Source organism: Pleurodeles waltl, chromosome 7 (genome assembly GCF_031143425.1).
Source record: "Pleurodeles waltl isolate 20211129_DDA chromosome 7, aPleWal1.hap1.20221129, whole genome shotgun sequence".
NCBI lineage: Eukaryota > Metazoa > Chordata > Amphibia > Caudata > Salamandridae > Pleurodeles > Pleurodeles waltl.
This window is the reverse complement of record NC_090446.1, coordinates 47,421,751-47,436,261: the sequence shown is the minus strand read 5'-3', so window position 1 is coordinate 47,436,261 and position 14,511 is coordinate 47,421,751. Positions and strand designations below refer to the sequence as shown.

General features: G+C 40.3%; 1 protein-coding gene across 1 annotated transcript; it reads left to right on the top strand.

The window, feature by feature from the left end:
- The first annotated feature begins 3,166 nt into the window (after positions 1-3,166).
- On the top strand, positions 3,167-4,162 carry LOC138247164 (olfactory receptor 5V1-like). Its single transcript, XM_069201904.1, has one exon. The coding sequence runs from the start codon at positions 3,167-3,169 to the stop codon at positions 4,091-4,093; it is 927 nt and encodes a 308-aa protein (XP_069058005.1). The 3' UTR covers positions 4,094-4,162.
- The last annotated feature ends 10,349 nt before the right edge of the window (positions 4,163-14,511 follow it).

Sequence of the window (14,511 nt, the reverse complement as noted above, 5' to 3'; positions counted from 1 at the left end):
CTTCCCTATCTCTCCTAGAATCTAATTCGCTCTGTTACAAGTGGTTAATTATTTGAGAGAGCGAGAAAAAGATGTTTCATTTTCTTGGCCTTCCCACAGAACCGGTCAATATCCAACCCTTGCTCCGGTAGAAAATTCACCTCAAATCCTTCCAAAGTCTTTTATATTCCTCTCAGGGGGGAGGTGACTCTTTCCACAAAAGAGCAGGGGTGGACAGTTCAAAGCCCCATGCAAGAATTTCTTTGTGTATTTATATTTCCACTTTATGCTTTCTGATTGTCAAAATTGCTTTCAGAATCCATTGTTCCACAATATGGTCTTTGATGTTTTATTCTGTAATACTATTAAGTGACAAGGGTTCCTCTGTGACACTCAAACTTTACTTTTGCAACTGAAAAATTCCCTCTATGATCTCTTTCCACCATTTGTGTCCTGGAGAGCGTGATAGAAGCAGATGCTTCAGTGCTTTTCTGTTTCTGATCAGAGCTTGAGAGATGTAAATGGTTCAAAAGGTAATCCTCACTAGGGTTCTTGAAAGGCAAAGATTGTTTTCCTGTATTCTCAGGCCCTTTGTGTTGTAATATTCCAAGCCCTGCTCTAACCACACTTTGAGTACTGCAAGTGATTCAGACAAATAATACCTGCTAATTACCAGACACACTAAAGTCTACACCACCCCAGACAGGTTTCAGCAGATGAAACCTGCTGGAATTTAATAAGTGAACAAGGCCCTGTCTTTAGTGGGACGTGCCAATTTTAGAACAATAAGCACCAAAACCTGCAAATAAAAAATAGGAGAAAACTATCACACCAAATAAATAGAGAACCACAAAGTGTTTTGTTTTATCCAGTGTGATAATTATTGCCAAAGTGTTCCATTTAGCGCTGTGCAGTAAGGGAGTGTGTAAGAATAATCATCAGATCTGCATCAATCCATCTCTTAACACCTCTCCAAATTTGTATTTGGACTGGGGGGACTGCTGTGTTTCAAACAGCAGAAACAAGCTTGCTCCACCCTTAAAAGCACCCTTTGCCACAAGAAAGATTCCTCAGGACCACTGGCTGAAAGGCAAAGAAAAAACTGCCCAATTTGTTTACTGCCAGATCACTGTCCCAGAAAGGATAAAAAAACAATTCACCCCACATGCCTAGAGAAAACTGTTGTGATCTGCAGCCTACCTGTTTGAGTTTGTCAGGCATTTAAGCTTCAATCTTTGAAGTTACTCATGTGGAGTCTGGTCAATGGGTAGGAAAACTAGAGAATGGTCACAGAACATTAGTTCAAATTGGAAAAAATTCTTAGAATCTTTGAAGAAGTTACTAAACATCAGTGGCCAAACAAAAACTACAGTGTCCATAGAGCCTGAACTCTCATGTTATTTGGAAATAACATTATCCGTTTTGAATTATAAAATTATAAGTTTATTTATGGTAAAAAGTGTACTTGCTAGGCATTCAGAATACTTTGGTGTTGCTTCAGGCTGCTGCTTAATGAATTTGAGAAAACTTAAAGATTGTATTTATTGTATTAAACTAGTTTGCAAACTGAGACAATTGAGATAAGAATGATAAGGACTATGTAATAATGGAAATAAACCCCCAAGTATTTGAATTATTGCAGTTAAATTGTATTGAACTATTCTTTCATCACACTCATTCTTGTCTTCAAGACTTGAAATGTTCATGCTCTATATAACATGTTTACGTTATTGATAATTTCAGGAAAAGTGATTGATGTGTATTGTAATACCATAATTTTGATGAGTGTTCATATAATTAGGTTCACTTAAAAGACAGCCTGATAGCTGTAAAGAAGCACACCAGTGTCTGAAAGTGTAGTCACTGCAACAAGCAGTCATTTGGCAACAAAGGCAGAGGGTTTGAATCAGACCTGTTGTAACATATGTCAAAACATGTTTATATTTCTCTTTGAGGAATGTTTGATGTTCCACTAACACACAGAATTTAGACATATTCTGAATGAATAGTGTTTTCTGCAAATTAGCTTAGGAATAGAGTAGTAATCACAGATTCTAAATGTCATACCTTGTTGTAGTTCATGTATCGCAAAATGATATGCGTGAGTGGTTATAGTCTGCATCTCTGTATTCTCTTGCATTCCTTTACTCTTTCCTCAGAACTGCTTTTAGCAAGCATATTACTGTTATGTGTGATTGGTTGTTAATAAGGAAAGGCATGAAAATAGTCATTGCTCCATTGTATGTGGACTACAAGGTTGGTTCCTTTTGACAAAAAAAATGCAAAATTCTTTTAGCAAGTCTGTCATGCTGTTTTGAGATCGTGGGCCAGCCAGCATTTTTTTTTCAGGAGAACTCCCATGTCTGCAGGGGAGCTACTGTTGATATTTCACCTCCAATCTATATGATTCAAACTATTCCTCACTGACGAGGCCTCATAAGGCTGAAGCCAGTCTGGGGTTGCATGTGTTCCCACCTGTTAGGGGCCTTGTGTTGCAGTTGGAATCGGACTGTACCCATGAGGAGTAGGCTCAGCACTGATTTGCATAAGGCGGACACTTTCTAAAGCTTCACAGTAGATGAATGTTGATGGGTTGGAACGCTAGCCAGAGTGATTGTCATTGAATTTAACTGTTTGCAAGCATTCCTTTTACCACGTTTTAGTATTTATTTTTACGCTCTAAGTAACCAGGGGATGTCCAGACATATGTCCTTTCATGTTGTACCACGGGATCTAAGCTACCCTGTAGTGAACTTTCTTGTGAAATAAAAATATGTCATTAATATACTCCCTGACTTACTGTGGGTAGCCTTCTGTTCATACCCATGTTGTGTGCTAGGAATGTTTTTTGTCTGTTGTACAAGTGTCAATAGCATCATTTAAAATATATTACACAAACAACCAACACAATAATCTGAAATATATCTAAATTAAAGGTAGTCATTGCCACTATGAAAAATAAAGGAGAAACCATAACAAAAACTACTGCATCAGAATTGTCATACAGCTGCATATATACGTGTTGATAAATTGATAGATTTTGTTTAATTAGAAATAAAAGAACTGTGATTTCCAGCCATACACATCTCCTCTTCTACCCACCTCTATGCATGCCCCATATTAACACAGCTCGCCTTTTCCTTTGCAGTCTTGGTATCCGAAACAGAGAAACTGCACCACACGGTAAATGGAAAAGGAAAATCAAACGTCCGGGAATGAGTTTAACATCACTGGTTTTTATGATTTTCCACATCTTCGACTTCCACTTTTTTGTGCCTTTTTGCTAATTTACTTGTCAACACTGGTGGGAAATCTTCTTATCATGGCAATTGTCTATTCCAACAAGCGATTGCACACACCAATGTATTTTTTTGTTACAAACTTAGCCTTCCTCGATATCACTTACACTACACTCATTTTCCCGAAAATGCTTGCACAGTTTTTTCTGCCGGGAGCACTCATTTCTCTAGCTGGATGCCTAATACAGATGTATTTTTTCATGGCTATGGTGTCTACAGAGTTCCTCCTTCTAGGAGTCATGGCATATGATCGGTATGTGGCCATCTGCCATCCCTTACGGTACGTGACCATCATGAATGAAGTCGTGTGCATCAGACTGGCTGTGGGAACATGGATGGCTGGCATGATAGACCCAGTACCACACACTGTGCTGCTGTCTGGACTCTCCTTCTGTGGTTCTCACACCATCAACCACTTCTTCTGTGACGTGGCAGCTGTAATGAAGCTTTCTTGTAGCAGCACTCGTGCTATTGAGGGAATGAGCTACCTTATTGGTATTGTAATTGGAATGGTGCCTTTTGTTTTGACTATAATATCTTACATCAACATCATCTCAACCATCCTGCAAATCAGGTCTACAAAAGGGAGGCTCAAGACATTTTCAACATGTGGCTCTCACATTACTGCAGTCATTTTATTCTACGTTGGTATCATCTCAACGTACATGCGTCCAACATCAACATTTAGTATGAAAGAAAACAAAGTTGCATCCTTGTCATATGTGGCTTTAACCCCTCTATGTAACCCCATTATATACAGCCTGAAAAACAAAGAGTTTAAAAACACCCTTAGGAAGTCAAAGAATACTACATAGTTGATGAGACTCTGAGAGGTGGAATTTGAATCTTATGGTTTGAAAACATATAGAATAGAACATAGCAACGTATAGTACTCCTCAAGGGTTGCTCAGGGTAACACAATAGCATTATGGATTAATCTTAAAAATGCAATATTGTCTTCAGAATCCCTCTTTTTAATTAATTCTATTATTATTTTGGAGGAACATCTTTTTTTTTTTTTTTTGGTCTTTTGTAATAATGTTTTGTGTTTTTTTTTGTTTCTTAAATAATCATTGCTATGCTGAGTTCATGATCTAAGGCATGATCTATTACAATTTTAAAATATTTATTTATCAATGGAATATGTGAACCTCATTAATTCATTAGTTTAATTAGTTATATTTCTTACTGTATGCATTTCCCTTTTCAGATTAACATTGCATATATAAAGATACTTGTGTGTCATTGTTATTTTGTATATTGCTTCTGATCTACATAACAAAATATATTCCAACAAACTTGGGTTGTCCTACTTTTCACTGAGATGCAAAGCCATTGTACTTGGTGCACTACCTTATTAGTAAATTATCCCACAGTTTTAAGAGAAGAGGTGACACACCGGGCATTTGTGATGTCCAAACTTTAATCCTTTAGTAATTTAAACACAGTAGGAAGTCACAAGAAGTGAGTCTTTTTCACAGCTGATAAAGTCCTTTCTTTGTTTCGGAAAAACATATTGGAAGCGCAAATTACCAAAAAGATGTGTTGCAGCAATAGTAATTAAAACATGCATTACTAAATGGCGTCTTCAGTGCATATAAAGAAACAATTTATAGAAAATCAGGGGTGAGTAGAAAATGTCATTTCACTTGTGAAATCAGAGTGGTTTGTGTCACTCAATGTTACTCTTTAATGCGGAGTTCTGACCAAAGTTCCGCTAATCGCCACATGGCAGAATTTCACTTTTGTTTGATCAATGCAGTGACAACGGGAACAATGTGGGGCTCCAGCAAGCAAGCTGGCTAACGCAAGTGAAACTTGGAATCCTCTAATGCGGTTTCCAGTTGCTAGGAAGCCTTCCGGTACCATTTTCCAACACAGAAGGTCATGAGTGGTTGCTCTCAGAGGGCTGTTTCTCAAGTAGATTCACTATACAAGAAGCAGCAAAATCAACTCGAAATTGGATTTACTCGAACAGACAGTTCAGGTAGTTTTTTAGTGCACAACACTTCTTTTTAGTTTACTTGTTTTGATAGGAAGGAAATAGCACAGGGAGTCCAACTTCCTTTTCCTGTCTAGAAGGCTCCACTCAGCGCATTGTCTATCCCATGGTCACTTTTGAGGTAAAAGAATCACTTGCACCTTTGTCTGCGATCCCTGCTGTATATACCGTTGGATTTTCAAGGATTTTTTTTTGTGAGATCAAGTAAGTTAAATAAATTTAGGATCAGTTTGTTGTTTGAGGGCATGCACCAGTATCTCTTACCTTTTGTGTTTTTCTTCCATTTTGTATTTTGATTGTGGGTGTCCAGAAGTTGTAGTAGGGGGCAATTTTTAATTAACTTAACTTTAAGTAAATATTTTTTTCCCAAGGGGAAATGTTTGCAAAGGTTTGCGAGGGCTGAGGGCCTTGTTCTAAAACTTTTAAAGTCATTTTTCTCCATTTTCTTGTGTGTTGTTTGAGAATTTTACACTGTTGTTTTTCAAATGTTTACTGTGAGGGCCTAGTCTGCCCACACCACAGACCAATGCCAGCCACCTATTATTACTAGGCATTGGTTGTATATATACATTACACAACTGTTGTTTATGTGGTATATGTTTTTTAAACATCTCTTCATTTAGAAATTGCTTTGGATTAAATGCAAAATGTGTTTTTCTTGTATTTTATGCTTATCTGCAAAGTGTTAAACTATTTTGGTGGGTACTTTTTGATGTCTTCTTGAGATGCTTGTGGTGGGTGAATTTTTCAAGTTAACAGATAATTTTGTGCCTGATTATGGCTTTGGCGGGCCGTCTTGTGGCCCACCAAAGCCGTGGAGGGGAAGCTGCCATCTGTCTGCATGACTCATCCCCATAATATGATGTTCCTGCCGGTAGGACTGGCGGGAACATCTATAGCGGCATTGGTCTCAGCTCCTCATGGAGCTTAGGTCAATGCCCTTTCATTAGGGGGCCTGCAGAACCCAGGAAATGTGCACTGTCTGCTGGAGCAGACAGTCGCATTTCGTGGGTTCTACTATGGAGACTAATTTGCTGTTCACAACATGGTTGTGGACAGTGCAGGGGCACCCCAGCGGATCACTTTTTGCCTTTCCTCCAGCATTTCTATGGCGGGGAACTAGCCATGGAAAAGCTGGAGGAAAGGCAACTCCAAATCAGCATGGTGGTGCTGAATTCAGCACTGCCGTGGCTGATTTGAAGGAGAGCCAGCACCACCTCATCTGGACCTATGGACCTGGCAGTGGTGGTGGTCCCTTGATGGACCTACCGTCAGATTTCTAATCTGTCCATCCTCCACCATGGCAGAGGCCAGACCACCATACTTCAAATTAGGCCCTTATTCTTGTTTTTGTCCTTTGTGTATTAATGGTAGTGTTTTCTTCTTTGTTTGCCAAGACTCCTTCCTTTGCTGGACAAGTGGCCACATTTTTGTGTGGCCATTGGGCCTGTGCGTTTGCCACTGGCTATCACGGTGGCCATTTTATTTTGTGTAGTCAGTGTGCTTTGCTTTTGGCATTGACCTGAAAGTGGTCTTTGTTACTCATGCCTTCCCTCTTGGTGGCCATGTGGCCGGCAAACATTTTGTGTAGTCAGTGTGCTTTTGCCATAGGCCTGCATTTTTTCTTTGTTGTCCATGCCTACACGCTTCATAGCCATGTGGCCAGTGACTTTTGTAATCAGCGTACTTTGCTTTTTTTATAGGTCTCCATGTGTTCTTTGTTGTCTATGCCTTTGCCCTTGGTGGCCATGTGGCCAGTGGCCATTTTGTAGTCAGCCTGCTTTGCTTTTGCCATTTGGTCTTCATGTGCAGTTTGCTGTCCAAGCTTTTGCCCTTCATGGCCATGTGGCCAGTGGCAATTTTTTTGTGAGTATACTTTGCTTCTGCCATAGCCCGGGATGTGTTCTTTGTTGTACGTGCCTACACCCTTGGTGGCCATGCCACATGGCGAGCATTTTGTGTAGCCAGAGTGATTTGCCTTTGTCTCAGGCCTGCATGTGTTCTTTATTGTCTATGCCTTCGCCTTTGGTGGCCATGTGGCCGTTGAACATTTTGTGTAATCGGTGTGCTTTTGCCATAGGCCTACATGTGTTCTTTGTTGTCCATGTCTTCACCTTTGGTGGCCATGTGGGTGGGTAGCCATTTTGAAGTCCGTATGTTTTGCTTTTGCCAGAGGCCTGCATGCATTCTTTGGTGTCCATGCCCCACCCTTGGTGGCTATGTGGCAGGACGAACATTTTGTGGAGCAAGTGTGCTTTGCATTTGCCGTAGGCCTGCATGTGTTCTTTGTTGTCAATGCATTCTTGAATGTTATTCTAAACATGATGCTGGTGACTATTTTGTAGTCAGTGTGCTTTGCTTTTGCCATAGGCCTGCATGTGTTCTGTGTTGTCCATGCCTCCTTGCTTATTGTTCTGAAAATGTGTCCGATGGACCTTTTGCGTAGCCAGTGTGTAAATCCTTTTCTTCTACTTTTTTCTAGCCATTTTCTAGCCATTTTCTAGGGCCATTACTCAAACAGCCTTATGTAGACAACACCACTTTCATTACTTTTAAGTGTTTTACCGCACTAATAAAAAGCAGGGGTTCCTATCTAATCATTAGGATCCTCTTGTACACTGAATTCATGTGGCACATATATATTAGAGCCTGAATTGTATGCCTTAGTTTTGGTGGTAATCCTTGAGTTTACAGTCTTGAAATTGTCATCATGGATGAAACATGTGTCAGCTGCTTTCTGCCTGTGGAATATATACTTGATATTGAATCACTGAATTTCATCTTTCTCATCATTAAATGGATTGGATCTACGTTTTGAAGTTTAATGCTAACGACTTTGTTGTGCTCCAGGTGTTTCTTACATGTTACTGTTATGTGTGAGTTCTTCTCATATACAGTGGTCACTATTCTGGTAGTGTAGTGTTTTCAATTGTTGAGCCCCTTACCTGGTATATGTTACAATTACCTTATTTTGTGGGACGTGCCGTATTTCTTGTAGAACTGCCACCATACGCATTAGTTTTAATGTTTTTGTTCACTTTTGCTTTTTCCATAATGTGAGTTTAATGTTCTTGAGAATGACTATAGAATGTATGTGCTGTTTTTTAATGCATTTTCTATTTTCCCCTGCAGCACCGTGCCTTTCATAGGATTTCTTGTAGTCTGTAGGAGACACAAGCAATCATTTGTTTCTCAATTATTAAGGATTATTCCTTTTTCTCCTGGCCTGACCTGGCCTGCACCCGCCGCCTGCCACACGCAATAGATGCAAAGAAGCAACCATTTTTTAAAGGATTATTTCATTCCCCCCGCACCCTCCCCCTGCCACAGGAGTCTTACAGGTCTTAGAGGCACATAAAGTAAACCTTTTAATCTGCATGTTATTGAAATGTTATGTTATTATGGTTTGGAATGGATACACTATTGTTGATTATTTGAGATGTGATCTTACTAAATTATATTGTCTGTAGATTCCAACTGCAAATGCCGCATTTCACTGAATCTTTTTCTTGTTTGTTTCCTTTTAGGAGCAGGAGAGACATCATCACACACAGTACAGCCAGACAGAAGGCCATCAGCAGTATACTTTGTCTGCTTCCTCATGGCAACTGCCAGTGCTAAAAAGAATCTGAGGATGGTCTCAATGAAGGTTGTTCCTGCCAAGAAAGTGGCCAGTGAGGAAGGGAAGAAGGATGTTGCCACCACTGGTGTGCTGGCCTCCACTTTTTTCAGAACACGTGGTGTACCTGTTGCACCCTCCTCTGGGCAGCAAAAGGCTGGAAGAAACACTCTTGCATTATCACCAGCACACCCCAACCATGTGCTAAGCCCAAGGCCATGTCTTTCACCAATGAAGCCAGTGCAGTCATGGTGATGAGCAGTGATTCTCAACTGGATTTGTCTTAGCTGCAAACTAGTAAACAGTCAGTGCATGAAAGTGGTCAACAGATGCAGCCAGCAACTGTTCTTCCTGAAGTAGAAGCAGAACAGGAGGGTGATATTGCTCTTCAATCATTGGCTTCACAATCTCCAACAGGAAAAAGAAAGAGTACTCCGTCATTTTCTCCAAACCTCCCTTCTGATGACCTGGACATGGATTGGATCCCGTTCATGCCCAAGACCCACATCGAGAGACAAAGGAAAATGAAATTTCCTGAAATCCTTAGAATTATATTAAGTGCTCAGAGGGATGTGATTCCACAATGTTAGTAATATAGTCAAGTCCATGGCAGATGGTGGATACTTCAGGGTCATTTGTTTGGCACATTGCATGAACCTGATACTGCAGGTCTTTCTCATAAAAGATATAATCAGTAACATACTGGCCAGCTGCCAATGAATCTGCACTCATTTCAGTCAATATTATAAAGTCTGAAGCAGTTGAGGATCATTCAGCATGCTAATAGTCTATCGGTTAATGCCCTTATACAGGAGGTGCCATCAGACTGGAACTCGACCTATTACATATTGAAACATCTGTTTGAGCAGTACAGACCGATCACTGAGTATGTCCTTCAAAGAGGAGGCAATGCAACTGGGAAAATCATCACCATGGTGATGGACAAATGGGGGTTAGTCAACTGCCTGATACAAGCTTTTCTTCCTTTTGAGATATTCACATGGGAAGTCAGCAAGGAGGACTGTACAATGAGCCAAGCAAATCAGTTGTTGCATCTGCTACAGGACCAGTTAAAAAAGGTTTTGCAAAAGTTAACTCCCAGAGCTTAATTCTTCAATTAGCTGGTAAAACAAGGCTGCAAAGAGAGACTGTGTCCTCCAAAAGAGTAGATATGTGCTACAATGCTTGATCCACTGTACAAAAACATAGTGGTCACTTTCATTCCTTTTTCAGGAGGGGATGTTTTTACAGTACAAGGCTTGTATTGTTCACCAAGTGAGAGCACTGGAAGAAGAATATCTGGAAATTAGAGGCCCGGGCAGAAGTTCTGAAATGCAGCCTTCAACCTCCAGAGAGGGAGTGCTGTTGTCTCATAGCCATCCACATCATTACCATCAATGCCTGCAACAGAAGAATCTGCCCCAACCTACGCAAGGGCTTGGTTTCGAGTGGTGGGGCTCAAGTCAAGTGCAGAGCCAAAGAGAACAGAGGTTTAGCAAGTGGCAGCACCAATGATCATTCAGAAGATGCTTCAAGACTATCTCAATGACCCAAAAAAGGTCTACCTGGATCAAAACTCATTGGTCTGTTGGTATGGGAAGATATCACAGTGGCTAGAGCTCAGGAGGCTGGCAATAAAATATCTGGCTTGTCCGGTTGCCAGTATGTTTTCTGAGCACTTGTTCAGTGCAGCCAGCCCTGTTGCCACAGTCTGAAGGACCAATCTCTCAACTTAAAATGTAGAGAGACTAACCATGATAAAAATGAACCAACACTTCATACCACATGATTGCACTATTCCTCATATAGCACAGGAGGAGGATAAGAGCAAGAGATCAGACTGAATGTTAGCTGATGAACTTGTGGGGGAACCCCCTAGGTTTAAGGATTAACTCTACTTTTCTGACTAAGAACGCCACAACAGAACTTTCATTTATTATCAGCAAACAATTTTGTAAAAAAAATGAAGGGGTAATATACAAGAACATTTATATATTTGGTATCTAGCTTATGCAGTCCCATTTATTCACATGTATGGAGATGACCAGGGTGCACAGAAGAAGTCTCCCCCATTTACTGAAAGACTTGAAGACAATGCCTCCCACCCCTATCCTTTTTAGTTTTCATTCCCTAGCTGGGCTGCATTTGACCAATAAAGTTCATTATTAGTATAAGACAGCCAGGACTTGTTGCTTCCATTGGAAACAAGAAGATAAAACAGATAAATGTGCAGTGCTCCACAATTAGAACAGATAACTCTGCAACAATGAGTGATATATTGAGTGGCTGAAGAGTCATGTGGTAGTTGGGAGGGTGGTCTAAGTAATTTGTAAACTTTATTTGTAATGTTTACGGCCAAATAGATGACTCTTCCTGAATGATTGCCTTGCATTCACATTTCACTATAATTAATTATATGGTCCTCTCCAGTCCTTACTTTTACTACTTTTTTACGGGTTCTTCAAAGACCAGTCAGTTTAGTCTACAAAACTACACAAATTGCTCAAATTCTTTTTCTCGTCTTGTGTCTCAAAACTACAGGCAGGTCTATCTCATTCAGTCGGAGGTGGCTCTGAATTGCATCGATATGGGGCTACCCCAACAGTCAGAGGAAGGAGGTTACAAACAATTCCTATGGGAAACTAACAACATGACTCAAAGAGGCCTACTCCTGTGGATAGGCGAGAGGTCCATTGACTTGGAAAATGCTGAGTAGTGTGCTGGCTCAAATGGCAATCAAACTCTCAGTAAGCAGTTGCGGTGGTCTGGATAGACTGTCAGTGGATATGTGCCACATGATGGATGCACACAATGGTGTAATTGATCAACCAGGTACATGCAGCTACTGGGGTTGGTGGTAAAAGATTGTTCTTACTTTTGAGTTAATTACACATGATTGTACCAGCCTATACTCTGCCCTTTTAAGCCTCATCCACCATGAAGATTACCTTCTGCTTGACTCTACAATGTTGACATTTAGGGGCATATCTATAAAACAAATCATGCAGCCAGCACGTCACCTTGCTTGCTGTGTTGCATAATGGCACAGAGCAGGAATGCGCCATATTTAACATAATACAGTGCATCCCTGCCTTTTCTCATTGCTAGCACACAATGTGCTGCTAGTGCCTACGCAGGTGTCATGGTGCAAAGGTATCTGCGTTGTAAGCAAGATCATTTTTGTGCAGGAAAGTGCACCTTCCTGCACAAAAACAATCCTCTGAGGCATTTCCTCTTTCTGCAGCACACATAAGCAGAGGAAGTAACGAGGAAAGATATTTCTCCTTGTTACGCCTCACCTGGGGAGACATACTATTTTGATGCATTCCAAGGTCTACCAATAATAGTAAATCTGGGAATGCACCAGAATCCATGTGTGGGACCACCCACACTCCACCCATAGAACACCTTCCCAAGCAGAGTAATGCAACGCAGCGATTTACGCTGCATTGCGTCACTCTAGATTTATCAAGCCACACAAGGCCACGCAAGGTGGCCTTGAGTGTTATGATAAATCTAACTTAGGAGTTGCGTGCTCTTGCCTCCCATTGCGTAGTGTGAGTATGATGTGATTTAATAAATATGCAACTTACTTTTTTGTATTGCACAGGCCTTCTGCTGCACGAAAGCAACATAATACTCCTGCTCACTGGACCGGTTCAGTTCTGCACCCAAGACGGACATCCAGAGAAAAAAAATGCAGATGTACAATCCATTTTGACATTTATGCCTACAGTATCATTTATTATTTCTTAACAATAACATTTTGTAGAACTGTGTGGGTCCTCTCTGTATTGTATTCTTTAAACCGTAGGTAACATAAAACCGTATGTAACATAAGATAACTTGAGACTATGGGGCTGAAGGACTGTTTACAATGCATATGGTAACTGAACTGTGTCAGCCATTCCACATCATATGTGATGATTTTCTGCTTATCGACTTGATGAATGTTGTGCTTGTTGTTTTCTCACCTTTTCACAAATTCCCCTTTCCCATCCTTTCGATAAAGCTCTAATCCTCTTCTCCGAGGTTGTGTGATTTATTGAGGTGTGACTCAATAATTTACACCATAAATAGATCACACACTTGTCAGGGTGATGTCTTGAACACAACACCAACTTACTGTTACAGGATCTTCAAAATAATAGTCCACACCAGCTCTACTACCCATACCCCGGCATGAAAGTGATATTGTCATCATAGTGCAGAGTCTTACTTTGAACACTGTCTGACCCAGGTAGCGCTAGCATACATTATGGCCTGAGTCATAAAGGTAAAGTAAAGTTACACTTAGTGAGTAGTGACTAATTACTAATATTAACAGTAACCTCTTTAAAAATGATAGGCGTTACTTACTACTCATAAAGTAACTATTCGTAAAGTTAAGTTACTGATGGAAGCATTACTAGGAGTAAACTTACTATGCAAGAGGAACACAACACCAAAAATGTGACTTACTTTATCTTTGTAAATCAGACCTTGTGTTGCTTACAAAATCGACAAAATATGCTGTAACACTCATCTGAATTGTGACTCACTTTTTGTGTTGTTGTAGTTTGAATTTTCTCTCAATAAATTAAATAGTTACCAGCTCCCCAGATTGCTTGGAAGTATTACTGCTAGTTGTTATTTGCATGACGTTTTTGTCATATGGTCTCGGTCTTGGATTACCCACATACTCTATGTTTTCTTTCAGTCTAGTTGCTTGTGATGGGTAAACTTTTAGAATAACCCTCCAGTTGGAGTTCACCTCGTAAGCATCACTCCGAATGGGTGGGAGTGGGACCTCACTTTGAGAATGTCCTCCCGGTAAGCGCTAGCCCACTACTACCACCAGCATTACAAAGGCCCTGTAGGAAGTCCTGTAATAAGGTATGGGAAGCTTGAGAGGGGTAGCAGTCATCACTTAATCTATTGAGGCAAAAACAAAGAAGTGAACTAGTTAAGAACATATTACTGAAGTTGTTCTTGGGAAGCAGAGATAGCTAAGATTAAGATTCTTCTGTATGTTTTTAGCATAGCCCACTAGCGGTCAGTAGTTACATAGGGTAGGACAAGCGCATTAAATAACTACTATAAACTTTGATAGGTGGTTGGGTGGAGGCATGCTGGTGGGTCTGCTACTATGCAGCATATTTAAGGAAGCTGTGATAGCATGATAATTTATAAAGTTATTATTATTAATTCCAATGGTCTGCTCTCCTGTGACTGCCTCTTCAGTTCTGCCCTAACTCCAAACTTAAGGACAGATTAGATACTCCCTCACAAATTACGTTTAACCGATATCCCATCTGTTGTTAGTAGTGCACAGATTATGAACAATTTTCTGTAATACAGCAAACAGATATATTTTAATTGGCATTTTTATCACAGAGTATCCCGTCTGCCGATCTCTTTCCAGGCACTTAGCTCGACATTACACCTTAGCCTCTATCACAAATTCCTTTCAACAAATACCTTCATTGGGCAGTGGAGAAAATGATTCTACTGGAAGGTATGTTAAAAGGATTATGCTAGGTAGAGGTTTAGCTTGAGTGGTTGGTTGTCACTGATCATGTGCTACACTTTTGCTTAGTCACATTGGTTGACAACTTGACCGAAGAAAAAAA